At 39.2% G+C, this 13,394-nt stretch overlaps 1 protein-coding gene across 1 annotated transcript in view; it reads right to left on the bottom strand.

Annotated features, from left to right (window-relative positions):
* The window catches only part of LOC306891271 (potassium/sodium hyperpolarization-activated cyclic nucleotide-gated channel 2), a gene marked incomplete at its 3' end in the record, with an annotated part of 35,497 nt that extends 24,794 nt beyond the window's left edge, over nucleotides 1–10,703 (bottom strand). Inside the window, exons 1-2 of the mRNA XM_079451369.1 lie at nucleotides 9,874–10,703; nucleotides 7,844–8,267 (exon numbers count right to left, since the gene is read on the bottom strand). Of these exons, the coding sequence (XP_079307495.1) occupies nucleotides 7,844–8,267; nucleotides 9,874–10,688 (1,239 nt within the window). The 5' untranslated portion in view covers nucleotides 10,689–10,703. The remainder of the gene's footprint in view (nucleotides 1–7,843; nucleotides 8,268–9,873) is intronic.
* Nucleotides 10,704–13,394: the final 2,691 nt, after the last annotated feature.

Genomic DNA, 13,394 nt, shown 5'->3' with positions numbered 1-13,394 from the left:
TTATTCATGCGTTTTCTTCAGGTAGGAAAGACAAAAATGTTTGGGATAGAGACTGTTAACTGGAAGTTAATGTGAGTAGATCAGAAAAATATGATTAAAAACAAATATTATTTATACAACAAATTATTATTCAAAGCTCCACAGGTCAGAAAAAATTGTATATTAAGAAAATCATTTATATATTTCCTTTGAAAATATTAAACAAATCAAACAAAACGACAAAAAATGTATATAAGAAATACTATTCAGAGGTATCACGTTTAAACTTGCATTATTAAGAAAAGCATTTTTATTTTTTTTCTAGACTTTTTCATCTCTCTAAACAAGGCTTTAGAAATACTTACACATTTAATTGAATTTGTATAATTAAATAAAAGTTTCTAGAGAACAAACACCATAGTGTATATTTCATGTTTTCTCAATGTGCAGTGACCGAATGTAAAGCAAATATTCCAGTAAGGTAAAGAATGTAAAAAGCTATATTGTTTTAACATTTCAGCAACTTGAGATCTTCCCTGTGTCTTCCTATTTTTTTCTGACAGGCTGCTTGTCCAGAAAATTCATCTTAAAGCCCAACAGCAGCTAAGAATACGTTGAGTTGACATACTAGATGATAGCGCTCATGCCTTTGAGGTCTTTCTTTTGCTTTCCAGATTTTTTCTCCTATGCTCAAAGCGGAAAAATCCAAAACGGCAGAAAACACATCTATCAACATCACAGAATTCATTGCCACGAGTCACAGCTTCAGACGGCTCACCCACAGTCCACACGCTGACTGTCTGATGGATTCTACCCCGACATTTCCAGTGCTAAAAATACTGCTGTAAAGTATTGTATTTTCTAAAGTACACTGTAGTATATTATCGTATTTACACTCTGTAGCATTAACTAAACTGTAAAAACAAATCCTGTTAAAAAACTTTTGCCAGCTGTATAAATTGTAATGACATTTGTTTTGTCATTTGACGTTTTTTGACTGTATTTCAAAAATACTTGGAAATTATCAATATTTCATTATTGATGCGGATCATCTTTGGCAATAAGAGAGCCCGAGATTTCATGATATCAGTATTACAACACAAAAGGGGGAAAAAAAGGCTTGTTGGAATGCTTGATTCTGATTGGCCAGTTGCTACATTTGTAACCCGGATGCAGCCAATCATTTTGACATATTATATACGTCTTTTAATAACATATATGACATTAGATTTACAAATGATTAACCAAACTGCCTGCTCGTGACATATGAATGTGGTTTCTTACCTTAAAACCGAAAATGTTAATGGCTTTTCATCACGAAAATCTGTTAAAATGAGCTAATATAATATTTTAAATTCACATATCATGTCCAGTTTTTTTCTCATGTGACAAGAAGCTGTGTAATAAGCGGGATAATGTACAAGCAGCCGGCTGTTTCCTCACTGAAGAAATATTGACTGAGGCCGGGAAACTAAGCTTGGTTAATGAAGCGCATCTTAAATCTTCCGTATTAATTGACCATCTGATAATGGAGATTTGTTATTGACATTAAACACTGTAAAAATAAAAGGTGCCTCAATTCTGCTGTGTACTCACAGGAGGTTCTTTCAGGAACTTATACGATTCTTGAATAAGCCCATATTCACTTCTCGAGTCACCTTTTCACTACACATCAAAGTGCTTGGCCGGTTATTGCTCAAAAATGTCCTGGTAGATGGCTGCGTTGACTGTGGACTTCAGAAAACACAGTGGACCAAAGTCCTCTTCTCAGATGAAAGTCAATTTTGCATTTAATGTGGAGATAAAGGTCCCAGAGTCTGGAGGAAGAGTGGACCGGCACATAGTCCATGTTGCTTGAAGTCCAGTGTGAAGTTTCCACAGTCAGTGATGATTTGGGCTGCCGTGTCATCTGCTGGTGTCGGTCTGAAGTCAACAGTGAACGCAGCCATCTACCTGGAAATTTTAGAGGACTTCATGCTTCCTTTTGCTGACAAGCTTTATGGAAATGCTGATTTCATTTTCCAGCAGGACTTGGCACCTGCTCACAATACCAAAGGTAACAAAAGCTGGTTCAATGAACATGGTGTTACTGTGCTTGATTGGCCGGCAAACCCGCCTGACCTGAATCCCATAGAGAATCTATGGAGTATTGTCAAGAGGAAGATGAGAGACACCAGACACAACAATGCAGATGACCTGAAGGCCGCTATCAAAGCAACCTGGGCTTCCATTACACCTGAGCAGTGCCACAGACTGAATGCCTCTATGCCACGCCGCATTGATGCAGCAATTCATGCAAAAGGAGGCCCAACCGAGTATTGAGTGCATAGAAATGAACTTACTTTTCAGAAGACTGACATTTCTGTTTAAAATATCCTCTTTTATTGATCTTATGTAATACTCAAAATTTCTGAGACACTGAATTTTGGGTTTTCATTATCTGTAAGCCATAATCATCAATATTTCAAGAAATAAAGCTTGAAATATTTCACTATGTGTAATGAATCTATATAATATATGGGTTTCACGTTCTGAAATGAGTTTAACATTTGAGTAACATTTTTTTAGATGTACCTGTACATTTCAAAATCATGCACAAGATTAAATAGAATAAATGTTATTAAAAACAATTCGAAAGCAAGCTTGAGATTTCACAATTCATATTTTTTTTATTCTTTTATTCTTGCTATTAAGATCATAAAAATTGAAGGGAATGGTTTCATAATAACAGATCTTTTCTCAACGCAACAACTTCTCTTTATGACTGTCCCATTATAGGTTAGTGAAGTAAAAAATATACAAACTATGTACTATTTACTGTATGTACAGGTATAGGCCTACTCTGACACATCTAATCATATGGATGTTGATTGCTGTTTATCCGTTTATTTAGTAACCTACAGACAGCACACGTTTTAGACGAGATTCTCATTAATATAATGAAGCTTTTGGGGATTAATGGTTGCATTAAACAACAAAAAATTACTTTGTCACTTTTAGCTATTATGTGTTTACTAATTTATCGCTCTATTTTTTTATTAACTAATTGTTAAATGGGTTTCCCCACCATGTTATATAAATTGTCTGTAATTAATTTATATTTGATTTTATATGCTTTTTTCCAGTTGTGCAGCAGAATTGGAAGAATTATATTTATTAATATTTATTATTAATACATTTTTATTATTACGTTGTAATATTTTCTTTACCATTGTAAACCAGTGTGTGAAGTTCTAAATGAAAAAATGCAATGTTTTGTGAGATCAATATCCCTCTTTTTTATATCCCCTATTCTGTGAATATTTATTCAACACAATTTGCTTTGTATTTCTTTGTGGTTTTAGTATTTCTGCTTATTAAAATATTGTGAATGGCAATGCAGCAGAACAATACACTACAGTAAAACGTTAAAGCACCCAATAAAAGGGTTCCTGAAGAAGCCTTGAGGGGTCCTCAGAAAACCGGCCATCGTGACACGGTGCCTTGAGTTTCCCCTGAGGGTTCCGCCGGTGTGGCAACGTGAAGAACACAAATTTTTTTAATCACATGAAACTAAACCAACACATGACATGAGCTGACTTCAGCATGTCTGATAGCAGGAAATTATTGTGTTTATAAATATTCATATTAAAAACAAGGATGAAGTTCCAAACCTAAACACAGCCTTCACTAGGGTGAAAGATTATCTTAAAATTGTTGCATTACACAATATGTATGCAGTCAGGTTTATGAGTAGCCTACTTCTGATGACAGACTGCATTTCTGATTAACAATCAAGATTTATTAACTCGGTCTTCCGGGAGAATGGAAACTAGTTTACAAAACACAAATAACTACAGCGGAGCCCCACAGTGTCTCTCCAAATCACATTTACACAAGAGAGTGCACTAAAAATACAACCTACAGGTGTTCCACAACCTGACATCATCAAGGAACATTTTGCTAGTTATGCCTTTAACTGTGTGCTTTACAAAACCCAGAACCCAACAAGTACTGAAAAACCCGCAATGAAATATCAAGAACATCAACCCTCTGTCCATGGGTGGGCAGTAACTTTTTAAATATCTGTACTTTACTTGAGTATTATTTTGTCTGTGTCCTTCTTTAACTTCACTACATTTGAAAGACAAATATCATACTTTTTACTACATTTATAAAAAGGTCCAAAAGTAGAAAGTCGTTTCTGTGTAGCAGGTTTTCCTGTGTGCGCAATTGGCTGATTTTATAACGCAAATCTGGCAACCCTGGGATCTTCCCCGCTAAACTAATGCAAAAGAAGATGAAAAAGGCACATGTTAAAGTGTGATGTAATCATCTGTGGGTTAAACTATGTGTGATGCATTGCTTAAGAACAAGCGCTACGATCCGAATAAGATCATAGAAGATATTGTCATGAACATGATCGGCATAATGTTACATAAACGTCACACACACATTGAGCTACATGAAGTTTTCCTGCTGAAATAAGAAATAATAGAACCCTGCCCAAAATACTAAATATAATGTAATGATTTATTGGTTATAATGGGAATTGTGATGTATGGATACTTGTTGTCTACTTGGATGTGATGGATTCTATTGGTGTAAAACTCAAAACAGACTACAAAGAAGAATTTAAAAGAAAAATCAAATTCAAATTTTAAAGTTTTTTTCAGCACGGATGATATTTTCATTAAAACCACAGTATCCTATATTTTCTCTATATATAATAGCCATACTGCAATTACGTTATTTGATGAAAGCTAGCTAATGATCATACAGCATTATTTCTAAACATATAAAGCTCTTATAGGAGTTGCTCACTGTAAGATTTTCCCCTTTTACTTTCCATAGCAGTAATAAAAAATACTATGGAAAGTCAACACCTTTAACACCACTGATACTGTGAGCTACTCAGTGTATTCAGTAAGTTGCTTCGGAGGCATAAGTTATACGACAATAAAACAATGCACCACTGACTTAAATACTTGAGTACTTTTAAAACCACATACTTCTGTACTTTGACTCTGTCTTTTACTTGTAGTGGAGTAATATTTGACCAGTATCTGTACTTCCACTTCGTCCACCTCTGAAAACCACTGAGACATTTCTCAAAATATCTTCTGTTTCACTGAAGAATTTTAATCTTTGGTTATTCTCTTTACTATAAAACTCTTTAAGGAAATAGTTCAATAATATGACTTTTTGCCAACTGAAATGTGCAAATTACTCATATTTTACAAAGTTTAAAAATAAAATCATACTAGTGCCTGTCTAGACAAATAGGTCTTGCTGGGCAAAACACAGTGCAGAATATTCTTCTAGTCTACAGTTTGCGTCCTTACTTTACTGTAAGGAAAACTTATAAAAATGTATACATTCGAGCGGGCTGAACTATGGTTTGTTTTTGATCGGAGGTTATTTGGGGGAATGGACTGAATGTTGTGAACACAGATTATCCCCCAACCCACACATTTTTTGCTTCGCTACAATTTCACGTCACTTTTTACTGCAGTTTCCACAAGAGCAGAACAGAAAGTGAACAAGAATGTTTTCGGACCTGCACAGGTTGAACCCCGCCCGCTAGGAAAGGACTTCTCGTCACTTCCTGTCACAATGAGGGCAGAGCTTTTTTCATGGGAGGGTGACGATGGTCAGTCCGGTCGGGAACAATCCTCCATGATTGACTCCAAACTCACGTTCAAATCTTCTTCCATTTTGTTAGCAACGCTCATATTCCAATGATCCAATTGGTAAATCAAGTCATTTTCTCTCATTTCCGAGCCAGTTTCACTCGAATATACATTTACATCACGATACAGAAAAGAATGTGAGTGTTACTTCCCTTTCATGCCGACTTTCAAGGAGCAGTTCACTTCAAAATAAGCCCCCAATTAGTTTTCCTACAATGGTAAGTCAATTAGGGCTAATTTTGAGGTGAACTACTCCATTAAGTACTATGAGTCAAGAAACACTGATGGACAACAGAAACGTTCTGAATGTCGGAGAAACCACAGCACTTTTGATTTATTTGAAAGAATCATCTCTTTTAATGTCAGACAGAAAAATGTATCGCTTCTGGGAACGTTTTATCCTCACATCATCAGTAATCGCAAAAACACCCCCGAGCGCAAGACCCTTATGTTTTCTTTTTTTTATCGGAGAGCTGATAATCATACTGGAAACATTAAATGTTAATTAAGCAAATTATTAAGGGATTCAAATGCCACAGAGTTGTCAGTGTTAATAACAACCAGCACTTTGTCTTGAAACAAATGAATGTACTACTGAAGATCTTTATTTCCTCTGGCAGCTTCCGTTGTGATATAGATACATTTATATATCGCTGAATCAACATCTTTTGTTAGTCTTGGAAAAACGTTCCTGTGAAAAAAACGTCCTAACCCACACCCTACCAACAATGGTCTCGTTTTGACCACAGTCCAGTCATGAAATTACTCAAAAAAAAGTTGCATCGATATATCGGCCAATAATCGGTATTTCAGTTGTCCAGCCGATCATCAGGGCTGAATTTACATTTTAACATTACCAGTCTGATGTTCAATATTATTAGTCATAATATGAATTAAAAACATCTAATCTTTAAAAAAAATATATCTTAAGAATCAGTAGCGGCAGATATCACGCTGATAATCGGTATCGATGGAGGAATTTAGTATCGGCGCATCTAAACTTAAGATGGTAAAAATCTCAGCTGTAATGAAAATCTTGACTTAAATTCTATACACTACATTAACAGTATTCTTAATATGCCATTGAAAACGCAGTCACTCACTGACTTTGCTTTTGCCAGAGTCTGTCTGGATCTTAAGCTCTTGACAAGAGATCCAACATCATCTCTGTGATCAATGAAGCCTTGTAAAACACACCATCTGCTCTCTATTAGTTTCTCTGCCCACAGCATAGAAACTCACACACAAGATCTATTTAATATTTGGGTTTTTGTCTAAACAACAAAGAGATCAAATGCAATACTCTCAGTCTGTTATCCTCAGGTTTTCTACCTGGGAACTATCCCCTCACATGCATCTCACACGCTTCTTCTTTCAGCCGAGTTTCACGAGAGATCTCAACAATCTGCCATGCAAACTCAACGATAACCCAAACATTTTTCTTTTAACTCTTCAAAGACCAAGTGATCTGTCCTATGCTACACATATTCATTTATGTTCGAACTCTTAGGTAAAGTCGATACCTACATAACGCATAGCTGAGAGCTCCATTAAGTCTCATGGGCTCTGAATCTTTAGATTATCTCTGGATGGTTTTGTTCTTCTACTAGAACTGGCATCTTTCCACCAACTTCATCTATAACCCAATCAAACATGTATAAGCATCCAAATTCCATTTACGTCTACCAGGCGAACGCCAACCCCCAACTTCTTAGACACACACATTCATATTTCATTCTGATTTGATACAGAGCACATTGAGTTCACACTGGGGCCAATACAGTCCCCTGTTTACTGTCCACATGTAGCTATGTTACACATCACATGACTTAAAACCGAGTGTAAATATTTCAGCCAAAATGTCTGTAGTTCCTTAAAGCAAATACATTTTTTATGGTTTTATATCACTATATCAGTATTATATCATTATGACACTTTATCGGGTAGTTGCAATTTCTTTAAAAGAGGAAAATTAGTTTTTCATCATTCTGTATTGATTTAATATTATTTAATCTTACTACATTTCAATTTAAAAGCTTTATCTTCCTTTGGAAACCATTAGCGTGGTTAAAATTGGTAAAGCCAAAATACCATAAGTGTTCCCAGTCGAAATAAAAAAGAGAGATAAATGTCCACACACAGAAGCAATTCAAATCACCGATTGGTTCAATGAAGTTAAACGAATTACATACCTCTTCCCACTGATGAATGTAGCGAATCAGACGAGAGAGACGCAGCAGCCTCAGCAAACTCAGGATCTTAGTGAAACGTACAATCCTCAGGGCCCGAGCTGTCTTATACATCTCTGAGTCCATGCCCCTCTCCACAATCAGGAAGATATAATCCACTGGAATGGACGAGATGAAGTCCACCACGAACCAGGTCCTCAGGTACGTCTTCTTGATGGTCTTCGGATCCAGGATAATGTCAGAATTGTCCTCGATAATGATGCCAGTGCGGAAGTTCAGCACAAGGTCCATGAGGAAAAAGGTGTCGGACACCACGTTGAAGATGATCCACGGCGTGGTGGTCTCTTCCTTGAAGAAGGTGATGCCGACAGGGATAATGATCAGGTTGCCCACCATAAAGAGGAGCATAGAAAAGTCCCAGTAGAATCTGCCAACGAAAAGAAGAAGAAACGAGCTTTTCACATAGCAAAACAAAGACTTAATGTTCATATTTCAATTTTTACTGTGCGTAACATGCATACAATATACTGCACCTATTTCAGGAATATATTTCATGTTTGACCATTTTCATTTGGGGATAACCAAAAATCCATAACCCAGTGTAGCATAGAGATCTAGCAATCATTCCCTTTCTAAGAATGGCTTTTATTGACCTTGTAGGAAGGACTGCGGCGTTTGAAGTTCGCTAGACTCTTTAAATGAAGCTCACGAGAGGCTATGATTGGTGCGAGTCAATGCCTGAAGGCTTGAAATGGAAGTGATGTGTTTCTGCGTGGCGCTCTCACGCATGTACGACTCAAGGTCACAGGAGCGCGCGCCAAGGCGCATGCTGACTCATATCTGGAGAGTGATGCAACTCGTGCAGAACGCCAGGATAAGTTTCCACTGTGTTTGCACGGCTAAACGTCTTTAAGGAGGTCTTAAATCTAAAGATGACTACGGAAACGCGTGTAAATCTTGAAAACGCGCATGCTGTCTCTGCCGACAGCTCAAATTGATGTATTGCATGCCTATGCACGGAAACAGCATGCAGAATTCGATCGATACAACATGTTTACCTAAAGATTGCATGACCTATGCAAGAGCTAAATCAAGTCTCAATGTCAAAAGAGACAAAGGAGAGGTGCCATTACGCCAAATACTGTATGCCCATGACAGCGCGACCTGTGTTGCGAATTCTAGGGCGTTTTGCGATTGCGATGTAAGTTGTCGGAAGCAACGAGTACGACTTGATGGAAGAAGGAACCAATAGCATGAGATGCGAATAATATTTAAAGACAATGAAAAGTAATCGAGCACGTGTGTTTGAACTGATCGTGGCGCTGTCCGTTTACTGTGGTGCTGAAATCACCAAACTCACGCGCGCAACATACTCACAGTCCCCTCGCTGACATTGCCTTCATTGGTGCCCTTCTGCTTAGTGTTGCTTTGGTATTTTAAGAGTCTATAAGTAAGACTCACGTGACTGAAACGTGAGAACATTGGATTCATGAACGTCATTCCATCAAAATCTAACGCAACATGATATCTGCACTGTAAACACATGATGGGTTCTTTCACATTTAGTCACATTTGGTCATTTAGCAGCGAATGGACTCTTTCAACCTATGGTTGGGGGAAGTATAGACAAACCCAATCGTTTAAATTAACCTAAAATGTCCATACTTGGGTTGGAAAGACCCAGCATTTTAAGAAGGTAGACAATGGTGGGGCACAGTGTGTGTAGTCTGAGAACACTTCCAACGATCACTTTTCTTACCGTCTGTTAAATCTATATTAAACCTGCACTGTATACCTTCAAAACACTACTGCAATGCTGGATGAAAATAGCTACTCATGTATGTGTGATCCAGACGTCAAAAACCGCGTTAAAAATAGGAGATTAATTATCCAATTTAAAGCTTAAAATAACCAGAAAGTTTGGAGAGAATTACGTTATTCTCGCTGTTGTAATGTTTAAATATTCAGGCTCTGTGCGATTTAGCATGTCGGGCAAACTCTTAAAACTTCCTGCACCGACCCTGAGCTCTCACCTGAAGTCACTGTAGGGGTGAATGATCCAGTTCCCTGCAGATTTCACCCGCTCCTGCTCTTTCTCCACCTCCTTCTGACTCCCGTACATGCGTAAAGAGAATTTATTCACCCCGGGCTGCAGCATGCTGCTGAACTGCCGCTGCATGAAGCTCGCCTGGCTGTCCCTGGTATCGCCTTCCTCGGCCACGATCTGAGGACCATCCTCGGATTTGAGAAACGTCACCGAGTTCCGGGGCTGCTGATGGGTGCCGTGGATGGAGGAAGAGGTTTTCCGACTCGGGGCGTTGGAAAAGGACACTTTCGAGTCCTTCTTCTCCGGGAATCCGCTGGAAACGGGCGTCGTGCCGCCGTCCTGAGTCAGGGAGCCGATGGGAGTGGTTGTTCCGTCCATGCTGGTCGTTGAATTGCATGCTGCCCGTTTATTCCCTTCCGTCTTGGACATGATGGACCGCAGGCTCCCCGTGCCGGAGTCCCGCCTGCATTCTCCGTTTTTGTTGCACTTCATGCTGGAAACCGGCGCTGGGGTGTTGCTTTCGGCTTCACCTGCAACATTACAAGGCTCCACGGTCACGCTGGACACTACGGTTGACGCTTTACCTTTGACGGTGTCGTGGCGACCCGCAGCATCAGCATCACCCGGCCGCGCGTCTGTGGCACTGGACTCATGGTGCGCTGAGCTCCTTGTCGCGGCTCCTCCTCCTGGCGTGCAGCTTTTAATCCGGATGCTGTTCCCTCCCCCTCCTCCTCCGCCGGCTCTCCTCAGCCGAGGATGCTGACACTTGGACTCTTCCTCCGCCTCATCGGCCTCCTCCATGGCGACGTGATTGGGTTTCAGGTTGGCATCGGGGTTTGACTCCACGCAACTCTTCGGGGTGATGTTACCGGTGCAGTTGTGCCCGGCTGTGCTGTTCTGGGCCGATTTGTTCTTCATGGCGACATCTGAACCGGGCGACGGTTCGTTCCGGTCCATGTCATCCACTGGATCAGACTGGGTCTGTAATTATCTTAGTGGGAAACCAATCAGAGATAGCAGTGGTGATGAGAGAGAGAGACAGAGAGAGAGAGAGCGAGAGATGAGTGGATGATATGTCCGCTGATCAATAATAGGCGGATCAATACATTCTTCAACATTAAATCTGATTGCCTTTTAAAAAAATAGGCTGAAGTATAAAACAGGCTGCGATGTGTCTTCAGAAAAGTAACCGAGTTGACCCTTACCTGTTCATGGTTGAGAAATGTATACAGTTCATGGCTTGTTTATCCACTTTCAATAATCTATTTTTATTATACAGAACATTAATTGACAACTTAAGATCGCCCCCTTCTGACAAACCTTTAATACACCGAGAGATACTCTAAAGTGAGACAGGAGGGGACATTAACTCGTTGTAAAAAGCTGTTGTAAAAAGCTGACGTAATGATGACAGCTTTGTTTTATTTGCGGATTAGTAGTTATTTATCCGAAGTATGTTCCCAGTACGATTTCGATATAGGACAAGGAATTGACGAAAATAAATGAGCCGTGTATTCTCATTGAAAACATTAATCCGAATCAGAGGTTTTTTTAAGTTCAATCACACACATACAAATCTGAACTCTCTGCGGTGGCATAAGCAGTCTGGTACTTTTGCATAAAGGTGTCGTCATGGCATCATGACGTCACAACAGGAAAGGATGCGCTCAATTGACATTTTCAAAGGTCCAATCAGACTGAAGTGCGCCGCCACCTGTTGGCGACACGACTACACTACAGCATCTAACACACCAGCTTTGGACAACTGCTGGGGTTACTCGTCTGCAAGAACCTGTTGAATGCATTTAAGAAAACCATAAGAAATCCAATCGGAATGTGAAATAAAGATGTGACGCATATAAGTAAATGTGAAGTTTAATTTGAAAGACTTCACCGATGTTAACCTAGAAATCCACTCAAACTGATCTCACACTTATATTGTACCAAGCATACAAAGCAAGGTGCTGCTGTGAAATGTAGAAATAAAATCGCACGCAAATAAAATTCAAAGACGGAATAAACACATTAAGGCAAGAATCAACCCTTAACAAAGACATTAGTAGACTGTAGTCATTACATCAACAAGAAGCTTGAGTGTGACAAGCATAAAACCACAGCTGCTGGATCACATTTCAATGAGCATCTTTCGAAACACACAGCGAGAAAGTCATCCTTGAATACCACTGATGTAGACTATCATAAGCCTGAAGATGTGACGTTCTCCTGCCTGATGCTGACGTAGGGTGCAGAGAGTGAGACTTACCTTGAGAACAGCCAGAAGCAATGACATTGAAAGGTTGTCTGAGCCCAGCGAAGAGAGAGGCAACGTGTCCCTTCAGTGATGGGGTGTTTTATCCTCTAGAGGTCACCGAGGTCGCCATGCTCCCTACTGCACTGTCTGCTTCCCACTCGGGAAGAGTTTAACCTGACCAGCACTAGCTCTCTCTCTCTGCAGGACAGAATGCCGGCACTCACTTCCTGGTATGACACATTTAAGTGTGATGCTTTAGGGATCATTTGCATAAAAGGCAAAGTTCCAAAAAAGGTGTATTCGATTTTAAAAGATGCACAGATTGAAAAGATCTTTTGAAGGCGTGAGAGGAAGGGTTTGGAAACCTTTCCAGACTTGCTACTAGATCTTTAAAAAATGTGTTTTTAGAGATTGCTCTCATGAAGAGGAACTTCTACTTTAGAAACCTTCAGAATATCGATTTTTGTGATAGAAAGATATGACAACACCTCCACTAGTCACACGGCGTGAGAGGTCATTCATGTCTACCATTGTTTAAAATTGAGTTAAGAACGCTTCTATAACGCTTGCTTTTCTTGTAATAACTACAGCAAGTACATACTTGAGAAAGGCAGAAGAAAGCTATCTCCGCAGACACACTTTACAGCTTTAATCCATTTGAAGAAAAGCAGCACACGAGGAAGCACTTCTCGTGTCTGTGGTCTCAGTGTTTAAGAGAACATTTGGAGGATTTACACTCAAGCAGATAAAGATATAACGGCACAATGGAGCTCTGCTTGAGATCAGATGCTATGAAGCGTCGGGTAGATCAGACACAGACCAGATGATTTTACCTGAAGCCATTCGTAACGGTGACAATAAACTAGCTTACATCTCAGAGTAATACTGTCTTCATTTACTCTCCCCGAGTCATTCTAAATCTGTATGCATTTATCCCAAGAGTTCTTGGCCACCATTGACTACCATAGCGAAAAGTGGCCCAGAACGCTTTGCTTTCCAACATTCTTCAAAATATCTTCTTTCGTGATCAACCGAACATTTTTATTTTGAGATGAACTGTCCATTTATTCTAACAGTTATGAATGGCTTCAGGTAAATTTTTCTCGTCTCTCTGATCTCATAATAACATAATAAAAACAAACAAACCACTGCTTACATCTATCACATGACGGAAGTCAATAAGAATCATGTCAAAACTCCTAAAAACATATTTAGTGTGCGACCCGCCTATGCCGTTTACTGAGCCAAAAGTTTAA

Source organism: Barbatula barbatula (genome assembly GCF_947034865.1).
Source record: "Barbatula barbatula genome assembly, chromosome: 3".
NCBI lineage: Eukaryota > Metazoa > Chordata > Actinopteri > Cypriniformes > Nemacheilidae > Barbatula > Barbatula barbatula.
Note: the sequence above shows the minus strand (reverse complement) of the source record. Positions and strands in the feature narration are given on the sequence as shown.